The 15,909-nt window shown below is 35.9% G+C and overlaps 5 protein-coding genes across 5 annotated transcripts; 2 read left to right on the top strand and 3 right to left on the bottom strand.

Moving 5' to 3' along the window:
* Positions 46 to 1,843, top strand: LOC104711795 (E3 ubiquitin-protein ligase PUB22). Its single transcript, XM_010428558.1, has one exon. The coding sequence runs from the start codon at positions 292 to 294 to the stop codon at positions 1,597 to 1,599; it is 1,308 nt and encodes a 435-aa protein (XP_010426860.1). The 5' UTR covers positions 46 to 291; the 3' UTR covers positions 1,600 to 1,843.
* On the bottom strand, positions 5,628 to 6,434 carry LOC104711794 (dof zinc finger protein DOF3.5-like). Its single transcript, XM_010428557.2, has one exon. The coding sequence runs from the start codon at positions 6,432 to 6,434 to the stop codon at positions 5,628 to 5,630; it is 807 nt and encodes a 268-aa protein (XP_010426859.2).
* LOC104711793 (lipase-like PAD4) lies at positions 7,270 to 10,921 on the bottom strand. Its single transcript, XM_010428556.2, has 2 exons — positions 10,385 to 10,921; positions 7,270 to 8,810 (listed from the first exon to the last, which is right to left on the bottom strand). The coding sequence occupies exons 1-2, from the start codon at positions 10,676 to 10,678 to the stop codon at positions 7,473 to 7,475; spliced, it is 1,632 nt and encodes a 543-aa protein (XP_010426858.1). The 5' UTR covers positions 10,679 to 10,921; the 3' UTR covers positions 7,270 to 7,472.
* LOC109126522 (outer envelope membrane protein 7) lies at positions 12,801 to 13,255 on the bottom strand. The gene has a single exon (XM_019230157.1). The coding sequence runs from the start codon at positions 13,162 to 13,164 to the stop codon at positions 12,958 to 12,960; it is 207 nt and encodes a 68-aa protein (XP_019085702.1). The 5' UTR covers positions 13,165 to 13,255; the 3' UTR covers positions 12,801 to 12,957.
* Positions 14,281 to 15,807, top strand: LOC104711792 (syntaxin-122). Its single transcript, XM_010428555.2, has 2 exons — positions 14,281 to 14,920; positions 15,129 to 15,807. The coding sequence occupies exons 1-2, from the start codon at positions 14,347 to 14,349 to the stop codon at positions 15,581 to 15,583; spliced, it is 1,029 nt and encodes a 342-aa protein (XP_010426857.1). The 5' UTR covers positions 14,281 to 14,346; the 3' UTR covers positions 15,584 to 15,807.

The following is a 15,909-nucleotide window of genomic DNA, read 5'->3' as shown; positions in this document are numbered from 1 at the left end:
CATACAAAAATAATAAATAGCGACAGCTATCCAAAAAGAGTTTAACAATACTTGTATTTTCCGTGTTTTGACTTTTGTAATTATTCTGAATATTTTCCTCTACTCCTTTATATTTAAAGTCCCAACCCTTCATCTCTCTTCTTGCTAACGTATTAAAACCAATCCACATATCTCTTAAATCTCAGCTACTACACATTATAAGAAAAGTTTCATTTCTTTGAGATTCATTCGTCGATATCTATTCATCAAGTTTATACTTCTCTAATTTTCTCATATTTTTCGGCGTGTCAAATGGATCAAGAGATAGAGATTCCTTCCTTCTTTCTCTGCCCGATATCTCTAGATATCATGAAGGATCCGGTGATAGTTTCCACCGGAATAACATACGACAGAGACAGCATCGAGAAATGGCTATTCTCTGGTAAGAAAAACACATGTCCGGTAACCAAACAAGTCATTACCGAATCCGATCTCACCCCAAACCACACTCTTCGCCGTCTGATCCAGTCTTGGTGTACGCTCAACGCATCATACGGTATCGAGAGGATCCCAACTCCAAAACCTCCGATCTGTAAAGCCGAGATCGAAAAGCTCATCAAAGATTCATCATCTTCGCATCAAAACCAAGTCAAATGCCTCAAACGACTACGTCAAATAGTATCGGAGAATACTACGAACAAGCGGTGCTTAGAAGCCGCAGAAGTTCCGGAGTTCTTGGCAAATATCGTAAGCAACTCCGTAGATACTTACAACTCTCCTTCTTCTTCGCTTTCTTCTTCCAACCTCAACGACATGTGCCAGTCAAACATGTTGGAAAATAGATTTGATTCTTCAAGAAGCTTGATGGACGAAGCCCTAAGCTTACTCTACCACCTAGAAACGTCAGAGACAGCCCTCAAGAGTCTTTTAAACAACAAGAAAGGAACAAATCTTGTGAAAACGTTGACCAAGATTATGCAACGTGGGATATACGAGTCAAGAGCCTACGCCGCTTTGCTTCTCAAGAAGATCCTTGAAGTTGCGGATCCAATGCAGATAATATTGTTGGAGCGAGAGCTTTTTGCTGAGGTCCTTCAGATCTTGCATGACCAGATCTCTCACAAGGCCACGAGATCAGCAATGCAGATTTTGGTGATCATATGTCCATGGGGAAGGAATAGACACAAGGCCGTGGAAGCTGGAGTGATCTCAATGATAATCGAGCTTTTAATGGATGAGACTTTCTCATCTGAGAGAAGAAATTTAGAGATGGCCATGGTGGTTCTTGATATGTTATGTCAGTGTGCAGAGGGGAGATCTGAGTTCTTGAATCACGGTGCGGCTATTGCCCTTGTGTCTAAGAAGATATTGAGGGTCTCACAAATAACTAGCGAAAGGGCGGTCAGGGTTTTGCTTTCGGTTGGGAGGTTCTGTGCAACACCGTCTTTGTTGCAGGAGATGTTGCAACTTGGAGTTGTAGCTAAACTGTGTTTAGTGCTTCAAGTTAGTTGCGGTAACAAGACTAAAGAAAAGGCGAAGGAATTGCTTAAGCTTCACGCTAGGGTTTGGAGGGAATCACCTTGTGTTCCAAGAAATTTGTATGATTCGTATCCTGCTTGAACAGCCAGATAGAACCACATATATGTTTGATTAATTCTCATCAGATACAAACAGTTCTTTGGGAGTTCTTCTTCGCATAAGTTCATTTAAAAACAAAGAAGAGTGGTTTATTTTTGTTCAAACTCAGATTTTCTTTTGTTTTGGTTATATCTGTCCAGTGTTCATCATCATATAGATAAGAGTGAATACTTTTCATGAAATTACAAGAAATTAACTGCAAAGAAATAAATTGATTCACATGTTACATGGCTATTTTCCCCCACTTGCTTTCATTAGTGTTAAAGGCTCCTTATTTGTATTCTTTTTGTTCATTTCCACACTAATTATAGAAAACATCTCTTTCAACTTCTCATTTTTATTGAGTGGATAAACCTAAAAGTTTACATCATAGATCTGCGTAAACCATTACTTTTAGAGATTTGTATACGTCATGTGTAACGTTTCTGACCATTTAATTGATGTCCGCGGAAGTAACATTGCGGATTTTGTGTCGGTACGTTTCTACATCGCTAATTCCACTATTGGCCTATGGGTTCCATTATCGATCTCGGCCACATGTGTCGTATTTTCATTCGACGACTATCTTTTTCTTAATTAAGATTTGTTTTCTGATTCCAAAAATCATTCATATGTGCTTTTTGCATGCACTCGTCATGAATACTGAAATCATTTTATTTTTCAGACCATTCATGCAGTTAAAATTTTTAATCTATATTCCCTTACCCTGAAATGTACATTCTAACGATCTATAGACATTTCATTATCGGTAGATCAAATGGAAAGAGAGCTGAAACGTAGATAAAAAACTGAAGATTTGTTAAAAAATAAGCTTCGCATTCAGAATTTTCTGTTTTTGGAGACCAGTATATATAGGAATCCAAAGCACGTTATTGCAATATAATATAGGAAGAATCTCTGTATCTATACACCTTGGTTATAGCAATAAGGGAACAAGGCATTGGTGTGAACATGAGTACAGTGTCGTTTTACGTGGAAAAATGTTAAATAATTATTTTTTTGGGCTATAAGTTCAATATAAATTTCTTAAAAATCACCCATATAAAGTTTATTTTGATTACATTAGATTTTACTCTCCCAACAGTGGTTTTTTTTTGGCTCCATATTCTTTTACTTTATCGTAGTTAAAGTCTACAGGCGTTTCGTAGTTAAAGTCTTAAAAGATCAAACTGGAACATAGCAATTTATGATTTGATGCCTCTTTCTACTTATTGTAAATCATTTAACCACCAGAAAAATATGACCCGATTGGGAAAAAGTAAGACAACAGCAGCTGAGTATTGACCGTCATTCTCACTTTATTTGGCTATATCAGGGACTTGTATATATTTTAAAGAATACTTCTTCTTAGTTGTACATATAATAAATGTCATGAAATTAAAAGTCAGATCTTACGATACGAGCAACCATGTCGCAATGTAAATAAGAGTTAAAAACTACGAAGTTGGTCCTGCGGTGCCTCGACCACCACTTGCACTTGTAGTTAAAACGGTATGGAGAGAATAATATCCACGGTTGACAAATACTATTTCATTTTAAAATTTTGAAAAATAGACGCGCGTGGCGTACACCGATAGATACGCTTATATCTTTGAACTTTGATGGTGTACGTAGTAGGTTCACATTTAACGACTAGTGTATAAGTATATGGTTAAGAAAACTTCTAATTTAATGAATTCCATTTTATGTAATGTTCAAATGTACAAGGACGTTAAGTCGACACGAAGACTCGGATTACATGGCGGTTGTTAACGATTGACGCGGTCCCCTTGTTGTTCTTTTTGTAAAGCTTAATTTTGACAAAGTTTTAGAGATATTCGTTTTCTTTGTTATAAATTAATTTAGAATAGAATTTGTTTTTATTTTAAAGCGTTTTAGATTTTACTTGATATGTAGTTGACTTGGAACAATCACCAACCGAAAACCCACATTGCGTGAAAAATAAAACAAAAAAGTTTTAAAGAATTGTCGCTACATTTTTTTTCTTACACCTTTCCTTAATCTTATGTTTCTATGAACCTTTACGACCATTGGATGGAATCAGTAACCAAGAAAATACTTCCCTTTCGACAATTCTAAAGGCTATGTAGCACTGTTGTAAAAGACCGTTAAGGCTAATTTCACGAGCATACTAATGCGGATGCTCCGATAATAAGAGAGAACACACACACACACACTCTTAAAGCATCTCTAAAAAGGATTTGGTTTCGGTTTGCTCTCTTCACTTGCAATAATCTTATAAAGAGAACTAGTCTGCAAACTCAATCAGATTCCACTCTATAATTTTGAAAAAAGGATTTGATATTTTTCAAGTCAGAAAACCTTAACTTGAAGACATCGGTTAAGCATTTTTTTTACAGATTTACTTATATAGGTTTGCATAAAACCAATTAAGATAAGCCCTTGGTCTGTCATTGATCAATCCCTGTATCGAGAGAGAATGCAGGATATGTTGCAAAACCAATCACAAGCATAATATATACAAATTAAACCTAAGGTATATTTCTCTGTGAATTTTTTCCGTTAACCTTAAAACTACCCTCAGAAGCATAATATATACAAATTAAACCTAAGGTATATTTCTCGGAATTTCCTTTACTTCTGATACTCACTTCCACGTTAATACGTTATCTCTATAGATTTGATAAAACTCAACACAATTTTTTTTAATTATTAAACTGATTTACATATATATATATATATATATATATATATATATATATTTTTTAATTATAGTATGGGAATCTACATTTTCGGTTACGTACTTACTAAGCTATTTATATACTCCTACAAAGAACTCATCTTCACCTTGGCAGCAGGCTTGACAAATGACAAGGCAATAGTATTTAATTATTTCATTTTATTGAAGAAAATTTAAATGCACAACTGTTTTTTTTTTTTGACATCAAATCACAACTGTTTTCTATAGTAATAAGAGTTTACTAATTTCTTGGATCAAGTGGAGATGTATGGGGAACGTGTGTGACGCGCGAAGCTCGATGATAAACAACTTTCCAAGTTAACTTCTTTGCCTACTGCTGAACACAACTTTCGTAATTACCGCCATTCTAGTTCACCAAATCTGTGTATTCTAGTCCTTTTTCTCGTTAGACAATAGTATAATTCTTTTTGTAGGTTTCCTAACTCTCTGACCAAAAAAAGATTTCCTAATATATACATATATAATTGAATATATAATACCTACTATGTAATTAAGTTTTTGAGAAAATTAGACACAATTACTACTATTTATATACCTCTAACAGTTGTAAATATGAATGGGAAGATGAGGGTTCTACAAATGTAGACGGACTAATCCTTGATAAAAGTACGAGTTAGATGGCCTCACTTGTAATCAATCCTTAAAAAAAAAAAAAAAAAAAAAAAAATCTTGAAATGTAGCCCAAATGTTAAGAATATCTGATTAGCGACCAGTTGCTTTGTGTTTTTTTTTCTTTCATTATCAATATGTAAACATATATATCTGTAATGGTCAATATTATTTCTATATGTACATATGTATGTGTTCGTACGTGTAGTTTTTTATATGTAGAAAGGAGTTGAACGAGAAGTAGGAACAAATATGCTCTTTCTCTGACACTCCCTTTTTGGAGAAGGATCTACAACACACATAGGCCAGAGATACTTAACAAGCTCACACACGTGCAATCTTGATACACGTGCGTCTCACTTTCAGTGAATTGCAAGTTCAAGTAATTAACAAGCAAATCTCAATCGGATCCAAAGACAAGGACCTCCACGTGGGATTCTTGGGGAAATCTTGAAAACGACTAATTATAGCATCATATAGGTCGAGTATAACCAAAATAATTATATAGCTTATGTGTATACATATTATTATTACCCCTTAAATTTGTACTCAAATGATCGACTCTTTTAGTTACATAAAATGATCCATAAGATTTCATTTAATTGTGTATATCATATGTATGTATAATAGGTACAATAATACAACTTCATATATTTATATATGCATATATATATAAGGATCATCCATCGGCTGAGAAATCAAAAGGGCTCCAACTTCCGAACAATAGGTTGGTGGAATCATTGGATTCATCAGCGAAATGAACCACCGGTTCATGCACAGTCTGAGCCGAAGGCACACCAACCTCTACTTGGTTATGACCAATCAACAAAGCATCAGACCAAACACCATTAGTGTCTAAAGAGAGAAGCTCTTCACCAGGAAACGGAGGCAAGCCATTATAACCACATTCCTCCACAATGTGTTCAACCTGATTATTATAATGATGATGAGCATCATTGATGTCCATACTCCATGAAGGGTCCATCGAAGTTCCGGTGGGATTATCGACAAGAAAATCCGTAGTGACTACTGTGGCTAAATCGCAGTTTTCTTGTAGTATAGATTCGTCAGGTTTTGGATTCAAGAAATTGGCGTAAACAAGAGCAAGATCGATGCTTGATGAACCACCACCTGAGCTGCCAGAGTTAGAGGTTAGGCCGGTTTTAGTGTTGTTACCAGAGGAGGATTTGGGGCGGCGGGATTTGCGACATCCACCCCCTACAGGAACATTGCGGAGGGAGCCACCTTTAGTCCAATATCTTCGGCACCCTTTGCAGAAGTAGCGAGGCTGAGTGAGGCTATAGTTGTTGTAGTAACAGAACTTTGTGTTGGATGATCCACATCTTGGACAACTGGGAGTTATCTCAGCGTTTGCGTTTGCGTTTGGCCGCCATATGAACGATGACGTCATGACCTCTGTTCTCTCCATATCTCTCTCTTCCACTCTCCCTCTCTCACAAGGAGAATGTGTTATATACGCATGCATGAATGTGTGTGTGTGTGAGTTTGTGCATGTGGAGAGGGTGTAACACGTGGAGGCTGAAGAGTGGAGGAAGTGTGGGGAGCAAATGCCTCGTAAGGGTGCACTCACTGTTGCTTCTTGGGGGAGACAGGGTTAAGGGTTTTGAATCTTTGATAAAATATTTAAATACCAGTATATGTTTTTGCATAATAAGATATGAATAAGAAAATGGTTAATTAATAGATCGTCTTGGAGATTGTTTCGAAGCGAACTAAGCCTATGGCCTCTTTGAAGAGATGGGTTATTTGGAGTACATTGAGCTATTTGTACGGCTTAGTTAATGGAGACTGCACGATTACTATGTGTCTTCTATTTTGTCGACTTCTAAAATATGTTTATTAAATAGAATGTAAAATCACTTTAATAAAGTAAAATATTATATCAAATATGGTAGGAACGAATACTAACGAGTACTATGAAACATATTTGAAATTCACATGATGAAGATTTAGTCAAAGCCGTTAAGGATCAGAACTTGTAAGTAGACAGATCATATATCGTCGTGTGGTAAGGTATGCGTAACGATCTGTGAATAGAAAGAAGCTAAGAAACGAGGATGTGAAACAGGAAAGCACAAGTTTTGAAGAACAAGGGCTGTCTCTATTTGTATACTTTGACTTGTATTAACTTCACTAATTACCCACAAAAGAAGGGAGCTTGGAAAGGAAAATCTGAATGGGGAAAAGAGCTTCTTGGATCATGTGAACAATGAGGATCTCCAAGAATCCCATGTAGGTCTTACGTTTTTTTTTTCTATCTATTCTATAAAAAAATATCATAAAAGTTTGCTTACTATCGATCATACAACATGTTGGTTTTACATCAGTATCCAGTAACTTTACATTAATAGAAACTCTTGCAAAAACTTATTGAACATTAATGATAATACATGATTTTGAAGATATAACATAAATCAGAAAGTCTTACACGAAATGAAGAACAACAGTACTAATAAAGTTTGTTATTATAGCATATCAAACATTAGATACATTATTAATCCTACTAAGTCTCCATTGCGTCATCTTCATCAACAACCATCTCAATTCCATTTCCATAACCCATTTTCGACCTGAACTCTCTTAGATTCTCCACCCAGACAATGTAACTCGAGTTCTTCGCCAAAACATCCAAAGAAACCTCCTTATTTCTCTTCAGTTTGTCGGCATAACTCTCAAATGGAACAATCTTTTCCCGTAGCAAAGATTGCCTCTGAGCCTCACTACTCTCTCTTCTCACCTCATCCAACCACTCTTTTGCTTCCTCAAGCTTAGCCCAAAAGCAAGTATCTTGCGTAGTGCTAGTGTATCTGCTTCTCACACACTTCTCAGGCTCTCCAGCTCTTTTCCACCACTTATCAATCACCACATACCTTTTTGGTCTATTCCCTTCATCCAAGTAATGCCCACCGCTCTTTATATCTCTATTTTTGTAGAAATTTGCGATGTCGAGTGGCTCAGCTAAGAGTTGATAAAATTGAGATGCGTAAATCCACTTCTTCCCTAGATGAAAATCAAAAGGCAACTCGTTCGTCTCCACCATTTCAAGCACTCTGTCCCAAAACATAGCTAGTCTTTTGCGACTCATGTTCACCTTAAAGTCTCTTTTCAACGAATAACGTTTAAAGAAATCGTAGTAACCGAGCTGCTCCTCTGAAGCGTCGCAACGATCTTTGTACCATTGAATCTCGAGTCTTGCTGGCAAGACACTAGCAAGCTCATTAGCTAACTCAGCCGACCTCAGAATCGGAGCTCGACCAATTCTTGTAGCTCTTTCTATATATTCCTTGACTAATACACCACTTTGGTCATCATTAGAGAATCCTAGAGCTTCAACGGCTAACGCAACTCCAGCTTCATAGCTATTTTCGGATATATTCCCACCAAGAAAGTTTCTAGATTTAAGAAACATGTGAGAGAGAGTGGACACATAGTGTCCATACCTCTGTTGTTCCTCGGCGTTTAGAGTTCCCGCGGCGTTAAGCATTAGAAACATCCGACGAACAGAATCAGCATTGTCTAGGCAGATACCTCCATTGTCAGTACAGAAGAGATAGGTTCCAAAGGGCCAGAATTGTTCATTGCTGCTCCTAGGAACGCGGTCGTGGATGGAGACCACGTGAGAGAAGTTGTGTGCTAAACGTGAACGTGAGATTGATGTAGAGAGAGATTGGTTTCCAAGCAAAGGAGAGCCAAAGGTGATACAGAGGAGGCGGAATGACGGCTGAGAAGGTTGTGAGAGAAGCCAAAGTGCGGTGAGAGCGGCTAATGCACCGCCGGTTGAATGGCCGGTTATCACCACCAGCTTTTTTCCTACCAATGCCGATTCCAATCCTTGTTTGATCTATACGTTAATTCAATTGATATTGTGGTAAGTTAGTTGATTAATCAAGATTACAACTACAATACTAATTATAGCCAACTCCAGCTTATAAAATCAGATCACATATAAGATTATTTAGAGATTAATTTGCCAATTTAGCATTTTTCCAACTTATATTATAAACGAACAAACTCCCAATATGATAAGATAAGTTCTTCTCATGAATACAATTGGAATTTGTTTATTTAGTTATATTCTTAGAGACAAAACAAAAGGTAAAAGTATTGGATGTAAAAGGAAAAAACAAAATGATGCTGACACATAGTCATGGACTCATGGGTTTATAAAAAATTTGAGCGCACATTAAAGAACCTGGCGAGGTGTGTTTAGCACATAAAGCTACCATTAATTACTTTAAAGTCACTTGGGACTTGGGAGGATAGACGTGGGTGACAAACCAAAATTCTCAAATCTCAACTTGACTTGCTTAAATATGATATCCGAGGTCATGACAATGTCATAATATTATGATAGACCATATCCAATAGATTTTCCTATTTTTATCACTAAAATAGATGAACTCTGTAAGAGAGGTGAACTTTACTTCAAATTATTTCTATTCTCACTTTTTGTACATATAAAGAAATTTTATGTTTTGTATAAATAGAAAAAAATATAACAATCTCTATTTTAGAGACAAGAATAGATGTGAGTTGAATAAATTTGTCTCAAAAATATTATATTTAGAGGTAAATATAGAGATGGATTAGACCATCTCCACTGGGAAATTCTAAATACTCGTATTAAAAAAAAAAAAAAAAAGAGACAGAAGAGAAAAGAAAGACGATCGATATTTCTGGAAGAAAGTTGAAAAACGATTCTCACAACAAATGAGATAGATATCATTTATTCTATGGAATATATATTAAAAAAATTATATAAAAAATATTTATAAAAAAAATATTTATTTTTTTATTTTTTTGAGAAATGTTCACCGTTACTCCAGCAAAGATGCCCTTAGAAATGCCCTAAGCTATGTGATATTTAAACGACTAATCTTTTTAGGATTTCTTATAAGAAAAATCATTTATTTATCTATCTAAGTTTTTCTTGCTTATCCTATTTGCCTATTGTCTAATGGCAATGGGGGTTGGTGGTGATAATGATACTTAATTTTAAAGAGGTATTATTTTAATACAAATGTATATATATTCCTTAATAGTTAATACTTAATACTTAATTTACACACAAAAAAACACTTGTCAGGATTATACGCGAAAAGAAAAATGATGATATGGTCCACCATGTAGCCCATATGTAAATTTAACTGTCGAAGAAAATTAAGTTTTTTTTTTCTCACAAATCCAAACAAATAACTATCTGATGTAAATATGTAATTTAGTTAGTTAGTTCTGTTTTTTTTTTTCGTTCTCCCTTTGTAATAGAATTTGTAACAGTAGCATTTATAGTAATTTGATTTCTATGTGAACTCATTAGTGAAATCCAAGTGTCTTGAAGATAATAAGTAAAAAACAATAAATTTTTAAAATCGGGTAAAATTTGTATAAAAGAAAGAAAGAAAGAAGAAAACAAACCTTTAATTGACAGAAGAGGTTGAGCATGGCCGCGTCAACCATAGGCGGAGGCTCCTCATCAGAGGCTAAGCCAGAGAAAAGCCCATCTCCGGCGACTTTCAAACCCACAAGATTCCCCAACTGAGTCACCGGCACCGCAGGCACAGCAACATACGTGATTCTGTCTATGTCCTGAATCTTTATATTCCCCTCGCAATTCGCGGCGTTGCAAAAGCTCCAAGAATCGGTAAACAACGGAGTTGACATCATGAAAGATGCTTGTAACTCACTCGTCTCGAATCGACATTCGTCCATGATCGGATTCGAGTAGAGAGTGTTGCAAGAGAGATGATCGTTTCTTATGGGATTGTTTACATCAGATTTCTAAAAAAAGTCTTTCAAATATATTAACTTTCGTGGCTCTTTCCTATGTATTTTCTTGGTGGTGTGGTCTTTGCTCTGCCTCTGTCGTCGTCTCTCAAAGTCTCTTCTTTAACATTTCTTTTCGTTGTGAAATTGTACTGTTGATTTATTTATTTATAATAATAATAAATAAATGTGGTAGGTCCATTTTAGTTTTTTTTTAATCATTGTTTGAGCACTGGCTAGAGGAAGAGGACAAAAAGTATACTAGAAAATGCGAATCAAAGCATTATCCTATGTAAAAGCTGAATGGTTCAGACTTAAGCATAGATTAACAAAAAAAGTGGAAAAATAATTCCAACTTTTTTATATGGAGTAAATTTGTGGTAAGAGACTTATCCCTTTCATGGAAACTTACAGATAAATCAGAGTATGACCGAGGCATTGAAGTCTTTTATTTTTGGCGTAACATGTTTGAGTCATTCAATCTGGCCCATGTTAATCTTCTTAGAGTCACTGTGACTTGACTCTTGAGCAGATTTTTGAGTTGTGGTCTCCCTTTACAGATTTTTATCCTACTTGGTATGATTTTAGTAGTTTACTGCATCAAAATGCTATATTTCATTTATAAATAGAAAAAAAAAAGAAAACAGTGACATGTCCATCTCATCTTTTAGTCACTGTTTGGGATTTATGTGTAGAAAAGCTAGAGTATGAAATGGGGCGATTATTATTATTATTATCAAACAATGGTTTGAGGCATAATTAAAAAATAAAAGGGTTAGTTGAGTCATTGGAAGATAAACCTGATGATTAAGACTTAAAGCATGTATTGAAAACTCTTGCAATTACAGATGATAACGATGAGATCATCTGAATCCTTGATGTCAAGGAAAATTTCAAATCTGATATTGATCACTGAAGAATATAATCATCATACTTCAAACAGTGAGAAGTCTGTGTGTTCTAACTTCTAAGTAAGTATCCATTGAGAGAGGTGTTTAGTTTAAGCCGTCGTCTCTCAATGTATGAAAAAAAAAACAGTGAAAGCTCCTTCAGTGTCTTTTTATCATTTGTTTGAACTCGGTGTAGAGCAAAGACAATACAAAATGCAAATCAAAGCTTTTTACGAGAACATATACATCTATGTTAACTACAAAGGTGTTAAGACAAACAAACATAGTTATCTTGTTTTGTTTTGTACCAAAAAGATGTCTTCTTATCATTGTTTGAACTCGGTGTAGATCAGATACATTACAAAATGTAGATCATAGCTTTTCACGAGAACAGAGACATCTATGTTAACTACAAAGGTGTTAAGACAAACATAGATAGTTATTTTTGTTTTCTTTTGTACCAAAATGATGTCTTCTTATCATTGTTTGAGCTCGGTGTAAATCAGATACATTACAAAATGCAAAACCATAGCTTCCACGAGAACATAGACATCTATGTTAACTACAATGGTGTTAGGACAAACAAACATAATTATTTTTGTTTTCTTTTGTACCAAAATGATGTCTTCTTATCATTGTTTGAGCTCGGTGTAGATCAGATACATTACAAAATGTAGATCATAGATTTTCACGAGAACATAGATATCTCTGTTAACTACAAAGGTGTTAGGACAAAACGTAATAGTTTTTTTTTTTTTGTTTTGTTTAGTAACAAAAGATGTAACTCAATCAATCTGACACATCTATCTTATATGTCTTACAAAATTAAAAAATCCCCATGACTTTTGAAGTTATGGTCGTCTCCCTCTGCATATATCTTATATGGTTACCATGTAAAACCAATCTTGTAATTGTCAGGTTTACCATCTTGAAGCATTGGTTAGATTAAGGCTTCTCGATATGAACTTAAAACAATCATAGATTCAAGATTATAGCAAAAATGAGTAAAGAAAACGAGTCAGTTCATGGTAATTGGATTCATAGTCTCGTCTTCTATCTTGACGGTTCTGACTCTGACCTTGAAACTAGATACAAACAGTTTCTAAAAGGTGTAACAGAACATATATTAAGTATTTGTTAGAGATTAAGGCTTCTTGTTATGCAATTGAACAATCATAGATTCAAGATTATAGCAGAAATTTCCAAAAAAAAAAACATTAGGACAATAGAGTAACGCAACTGTTTTTGATTTTTTTTGGTACATACTAAACCAAAAGATTCATCAATACACGAAACAGATATAGATTGAAATCAGCAAAGCCAAAAACCCTAATTTTACAAACCCTCGTCGGACGGGGTCTTAGTAGTAGCGGCGGCGGCGTCGGATTCGAAGTCATCCGGGTCTTTGGATGGGTCAGATTGGTCAATGGAGGAGCGGAATTTGTCGAGGAAAGGCTTGAAAGCGATCTCTATGGCTAACCACCCGAACGCTAACGCTGCTACCACCACAGTCGCCTGTTTCGCTCCCGATGTTTTCCCCATCGCTGCTTCGTCACTCGTCGTCGTCTCTTTCGCGTGTCGGTCGAATCGACCGTATAAGGTTACATGATGGGCTTTAAGGAGATTATAATGGGCCAATTTGGACTTCTTAATAAGAATGAAAACGCAATTTTAGATTGTGTTAGTCGCCGCTACTCGCTACCTCACCATTATTAATAGAGTTCAAAATTTGCATTATATTATATGGTAGATGATACAAATTTTTATCAATTCTACTTAAATAGGTATGTTTGAGTTCAGTTTTACCTGTTTACTTTAACTTTTTCCAACCTTTAAAGTTTCAACTACTGTATATACTTCATAGAAAAAATGGAGAAAAGATAAAGAAATTAAGAAACTACCAAATGGATGGACAAAAAAGACTATAATTATCCAATCAATTCACCACAAGAAACATGTCATTAACTAATGTATTAGCATTATAAATTAACAAATGGACATCGACGAATTCAAACATCCGTCTTAATTGTCTTCGGCGACTATTACTACTAATCTGAATTTCTAATATCTTCGACTTTGCCTTAATTTTCAATATATACATCACATTCATAGCTTTATCCTGGAAAGTTCTGGTCCGGTTTAAGTTCAGCTATTCAATTAAGCTAACCAAACTGTTTGGTTTAAACAATCCCAAACCCACCAACTAAGAATTTGCAGCAACAACAACATCAAAGAACTAGGGTACGAGCCGTTTTTCCGGGTACCCATTATTTAAGGGTCGAGTATGAGTAAATTTTTTCTGTTACCCGTTAGGATCGGAACGAGTTAAGGGTCTGAGAAAATTTAAGGGTACCCGTCCCGTGCCCAGCACTATCAAGAACTGTATTTTATTGTGAGACTAGGTCGTGAAATTTGACCGAGTCAGCACACATTAAAATTTCTGGTACCCGACGTGGTTTAGTTAAACCAACTAAATGGTTTAGTTAAATGGATTCGTTATAAAGAAACGTGTTTCGGTTCAATCACAAGAAAAAACCCGGTTAGGTAAACTTTATTGACAAAAGCAGCAACCCCTAATTTCAAAACCGCGTTTTCAATCGGACTTTTCTAAACATGTTCGGTAATAAACCCTATATAACACGTAACAAACAAGATTTTGATCAAAGATCTTTCTTTTTTCTCAACTCCTTTTGAATTTTCCTTAACCTAAGATCTTCTTTAGCCATGAACGATCTTCTCTCCCGCTCGTTCAAAAGTTCCGTCGCCAACGATTCATCGCCGCCGCACTCACACAGCATCGAGATGCCAAAGACGAAAAACTCCGCCGGCGGAACCGGTCACGGTGGGAACAATCTCGACAAGTTCTACCACGACGTAGAGGAAGTAAACGAGGACCTCAAAGAGCTCGATCGTCTCTGTCACAACCTCCGATCGAGCCACGAGCAGAGCAAGACGCTTCATAACGCTAAGGCCGTGAAGGAGTTAAAGGGGAAGATGGACGCTGACGTGTCTGCTGCGCTTAAGACTGCGACGCGCGTGAAAGGGAACCTCGAGGCTTTGGATCGGGCTAATGAAGTGAACCGGGGTTTACCGGAGTGTGGACCGGGTTCGTCGTCTGACCGGCAAAGGACTTCGGTGGTTAACGGGTTGAGGAAGAAGCTTAAAGATGCTATGGAAAATTTTAATCGAGTGAGAGAGACGATCTCGACTGAGTACAGAGAGACTATTATGAGAATGTACTTCACCGTCACCGGAGAAAATCCCGACGAAGCTACCGTCGATCGCCTCATCTCCACAGGTAATAATTTCTATAAAAAAATATTTTTTGTTTAATTTCAAATTTTAAATTCTAAACGTTAAAGAGCACGAATATAGCGCAAGTTGTTAATTTATCTTGATATTGTTATTTTTTTGAGGTTTAGTCTCTTATAATTATTGCGATTATTTTGGTTAATTTATATTTCATGATATTGATGAGATAAATTGTGTAATAAAAAAAATTGTAGGAGAGAGTGAAACATTTTTGCAAAAAGCGATACAAGAACAAGGTCGTGGTAGGATTTTGGACACTATCAACGAGATACAAGAGAGGCATGACGCGGTGAAAGACATTGAGAAGAGCTTGAACGAGTTGCACCAGGTGTTTCTCGACATGGCTGTGTTGGTTGTTCACCAGGGTGAACAGCTCGATGATATTGAAGGGAATGTCAAACGAGCTAACTCGCTTGTTAGGTCCGGTGCTGACAAGCTTGTCAAGGCACGGTTTTATCAGAAGAATACGCGCAAGTGGACTTGCTGTGCCATTTTGCTTTTGATTATGATTGTGGTTCTAGTTGTGGTGTTTACTGTTAGGCCTTGGGAGAGTGATGGTGGGGGTGGTGGAGGTTCGCCTCGTCAAGCTACTCCGGTTCAAGCTCTGCCACCGCCACCTCCGTCTGTGAACCGGCGGCTACTTCGCTAAATCTTTTTTATGAGCTATATAGGTTCTCTCGGTCTATGCATTGGCCTATCTATGTTTTGACTTTTGAGATTGTTTTTTCTTTCTAATTTTATTATCTTTTGAAATGTTTTTTTTTTTTTGGTTAAACTTTGTATATAATGCGATCAGGACATTTTTTTTTTTTTTTAATTACGAAAGACAATAATGAAATTTTCTGTTAATGCCAATTGGCTCTTTTGAGCTAATTTATTGTTGTCAAAAAAAAAAAAAAAAAAAAAAAATTTCTATTAATGTCATTATGATCATTCACATTCCACAATCAGCTAAAGTTTAATTTGACCGTGCTT

The sequence above is a fragment of the Camelina sativa genome, chromosome 9 (assembly GCF_000633955.1).
Source record: "Camelina sativa cultivar DH55 chromosome 9, Cs, whole genome shotgun sequence".
NCBI lineage: Eukaryota > Viridiplantae > Streptophyta > Magnoliopsida > Brassicales > Brassicaceae > Camelina > Camelina sativa.
The sequence above is the reverse complement of the archived record's forward strand: the minus strand, read 5'-3'. Positions and strand labels throughout refer to the sequence as shown.

Excerpts from the sequence above, each read along its gene's own strand:
- LOC104711795 (XM_010428558.1), top strand. The coding sequence starts at position 292 with ATGGATCAAGAGATAGAGATTCCTTCCTTCTTTCTCTGCCCGATATCT.
- LOC104711794 (XM_010428557.2), bottom strand. The coding sequence starts at position 6,434 with ATGCATGCGTATATAACACATTCTCCTTGTGAGAGAGGGAGAGTGGAA.
- LOC104711793 (XM_010428556.2), bottom strand. The coding sequence starts at position 10,678 with ATGGACGAATGTCGATTCGAGACGAGTGAGTTACAAGCATCTTTCATG. Across the intron at positions 8,811-10,384 it reads ACCTCTTCTGTCAATTAAAG|ATCAAACAAGGATTGGAATC; the intron begins GTTTGTTTTCTT and ends ATTAACGTATAG.
- LOC109126522 (XM_019230157.1), bottom strand. The coding sequence starts at position 13,164 with ATGGGGAAAACATCGGGAGCGAAACAGGCGACTGTGGTGGTAGCAGCG.
- LOC104711792 (XM_010428555.2), top strand. The coding sequence starts at position 14,347 with ATGAACGATCTTCTCTCCCGCTCGTTCAAAAGTTCCGTCGCCAACGAT. Across the intron at positions 14,921-15,128 it reads CGATCGCCTCATCTCCACAG|GAGAGAGTGAAACATTTTTG; the intron begins GTAATAATTTCT and ends AAAAAATTGTAG.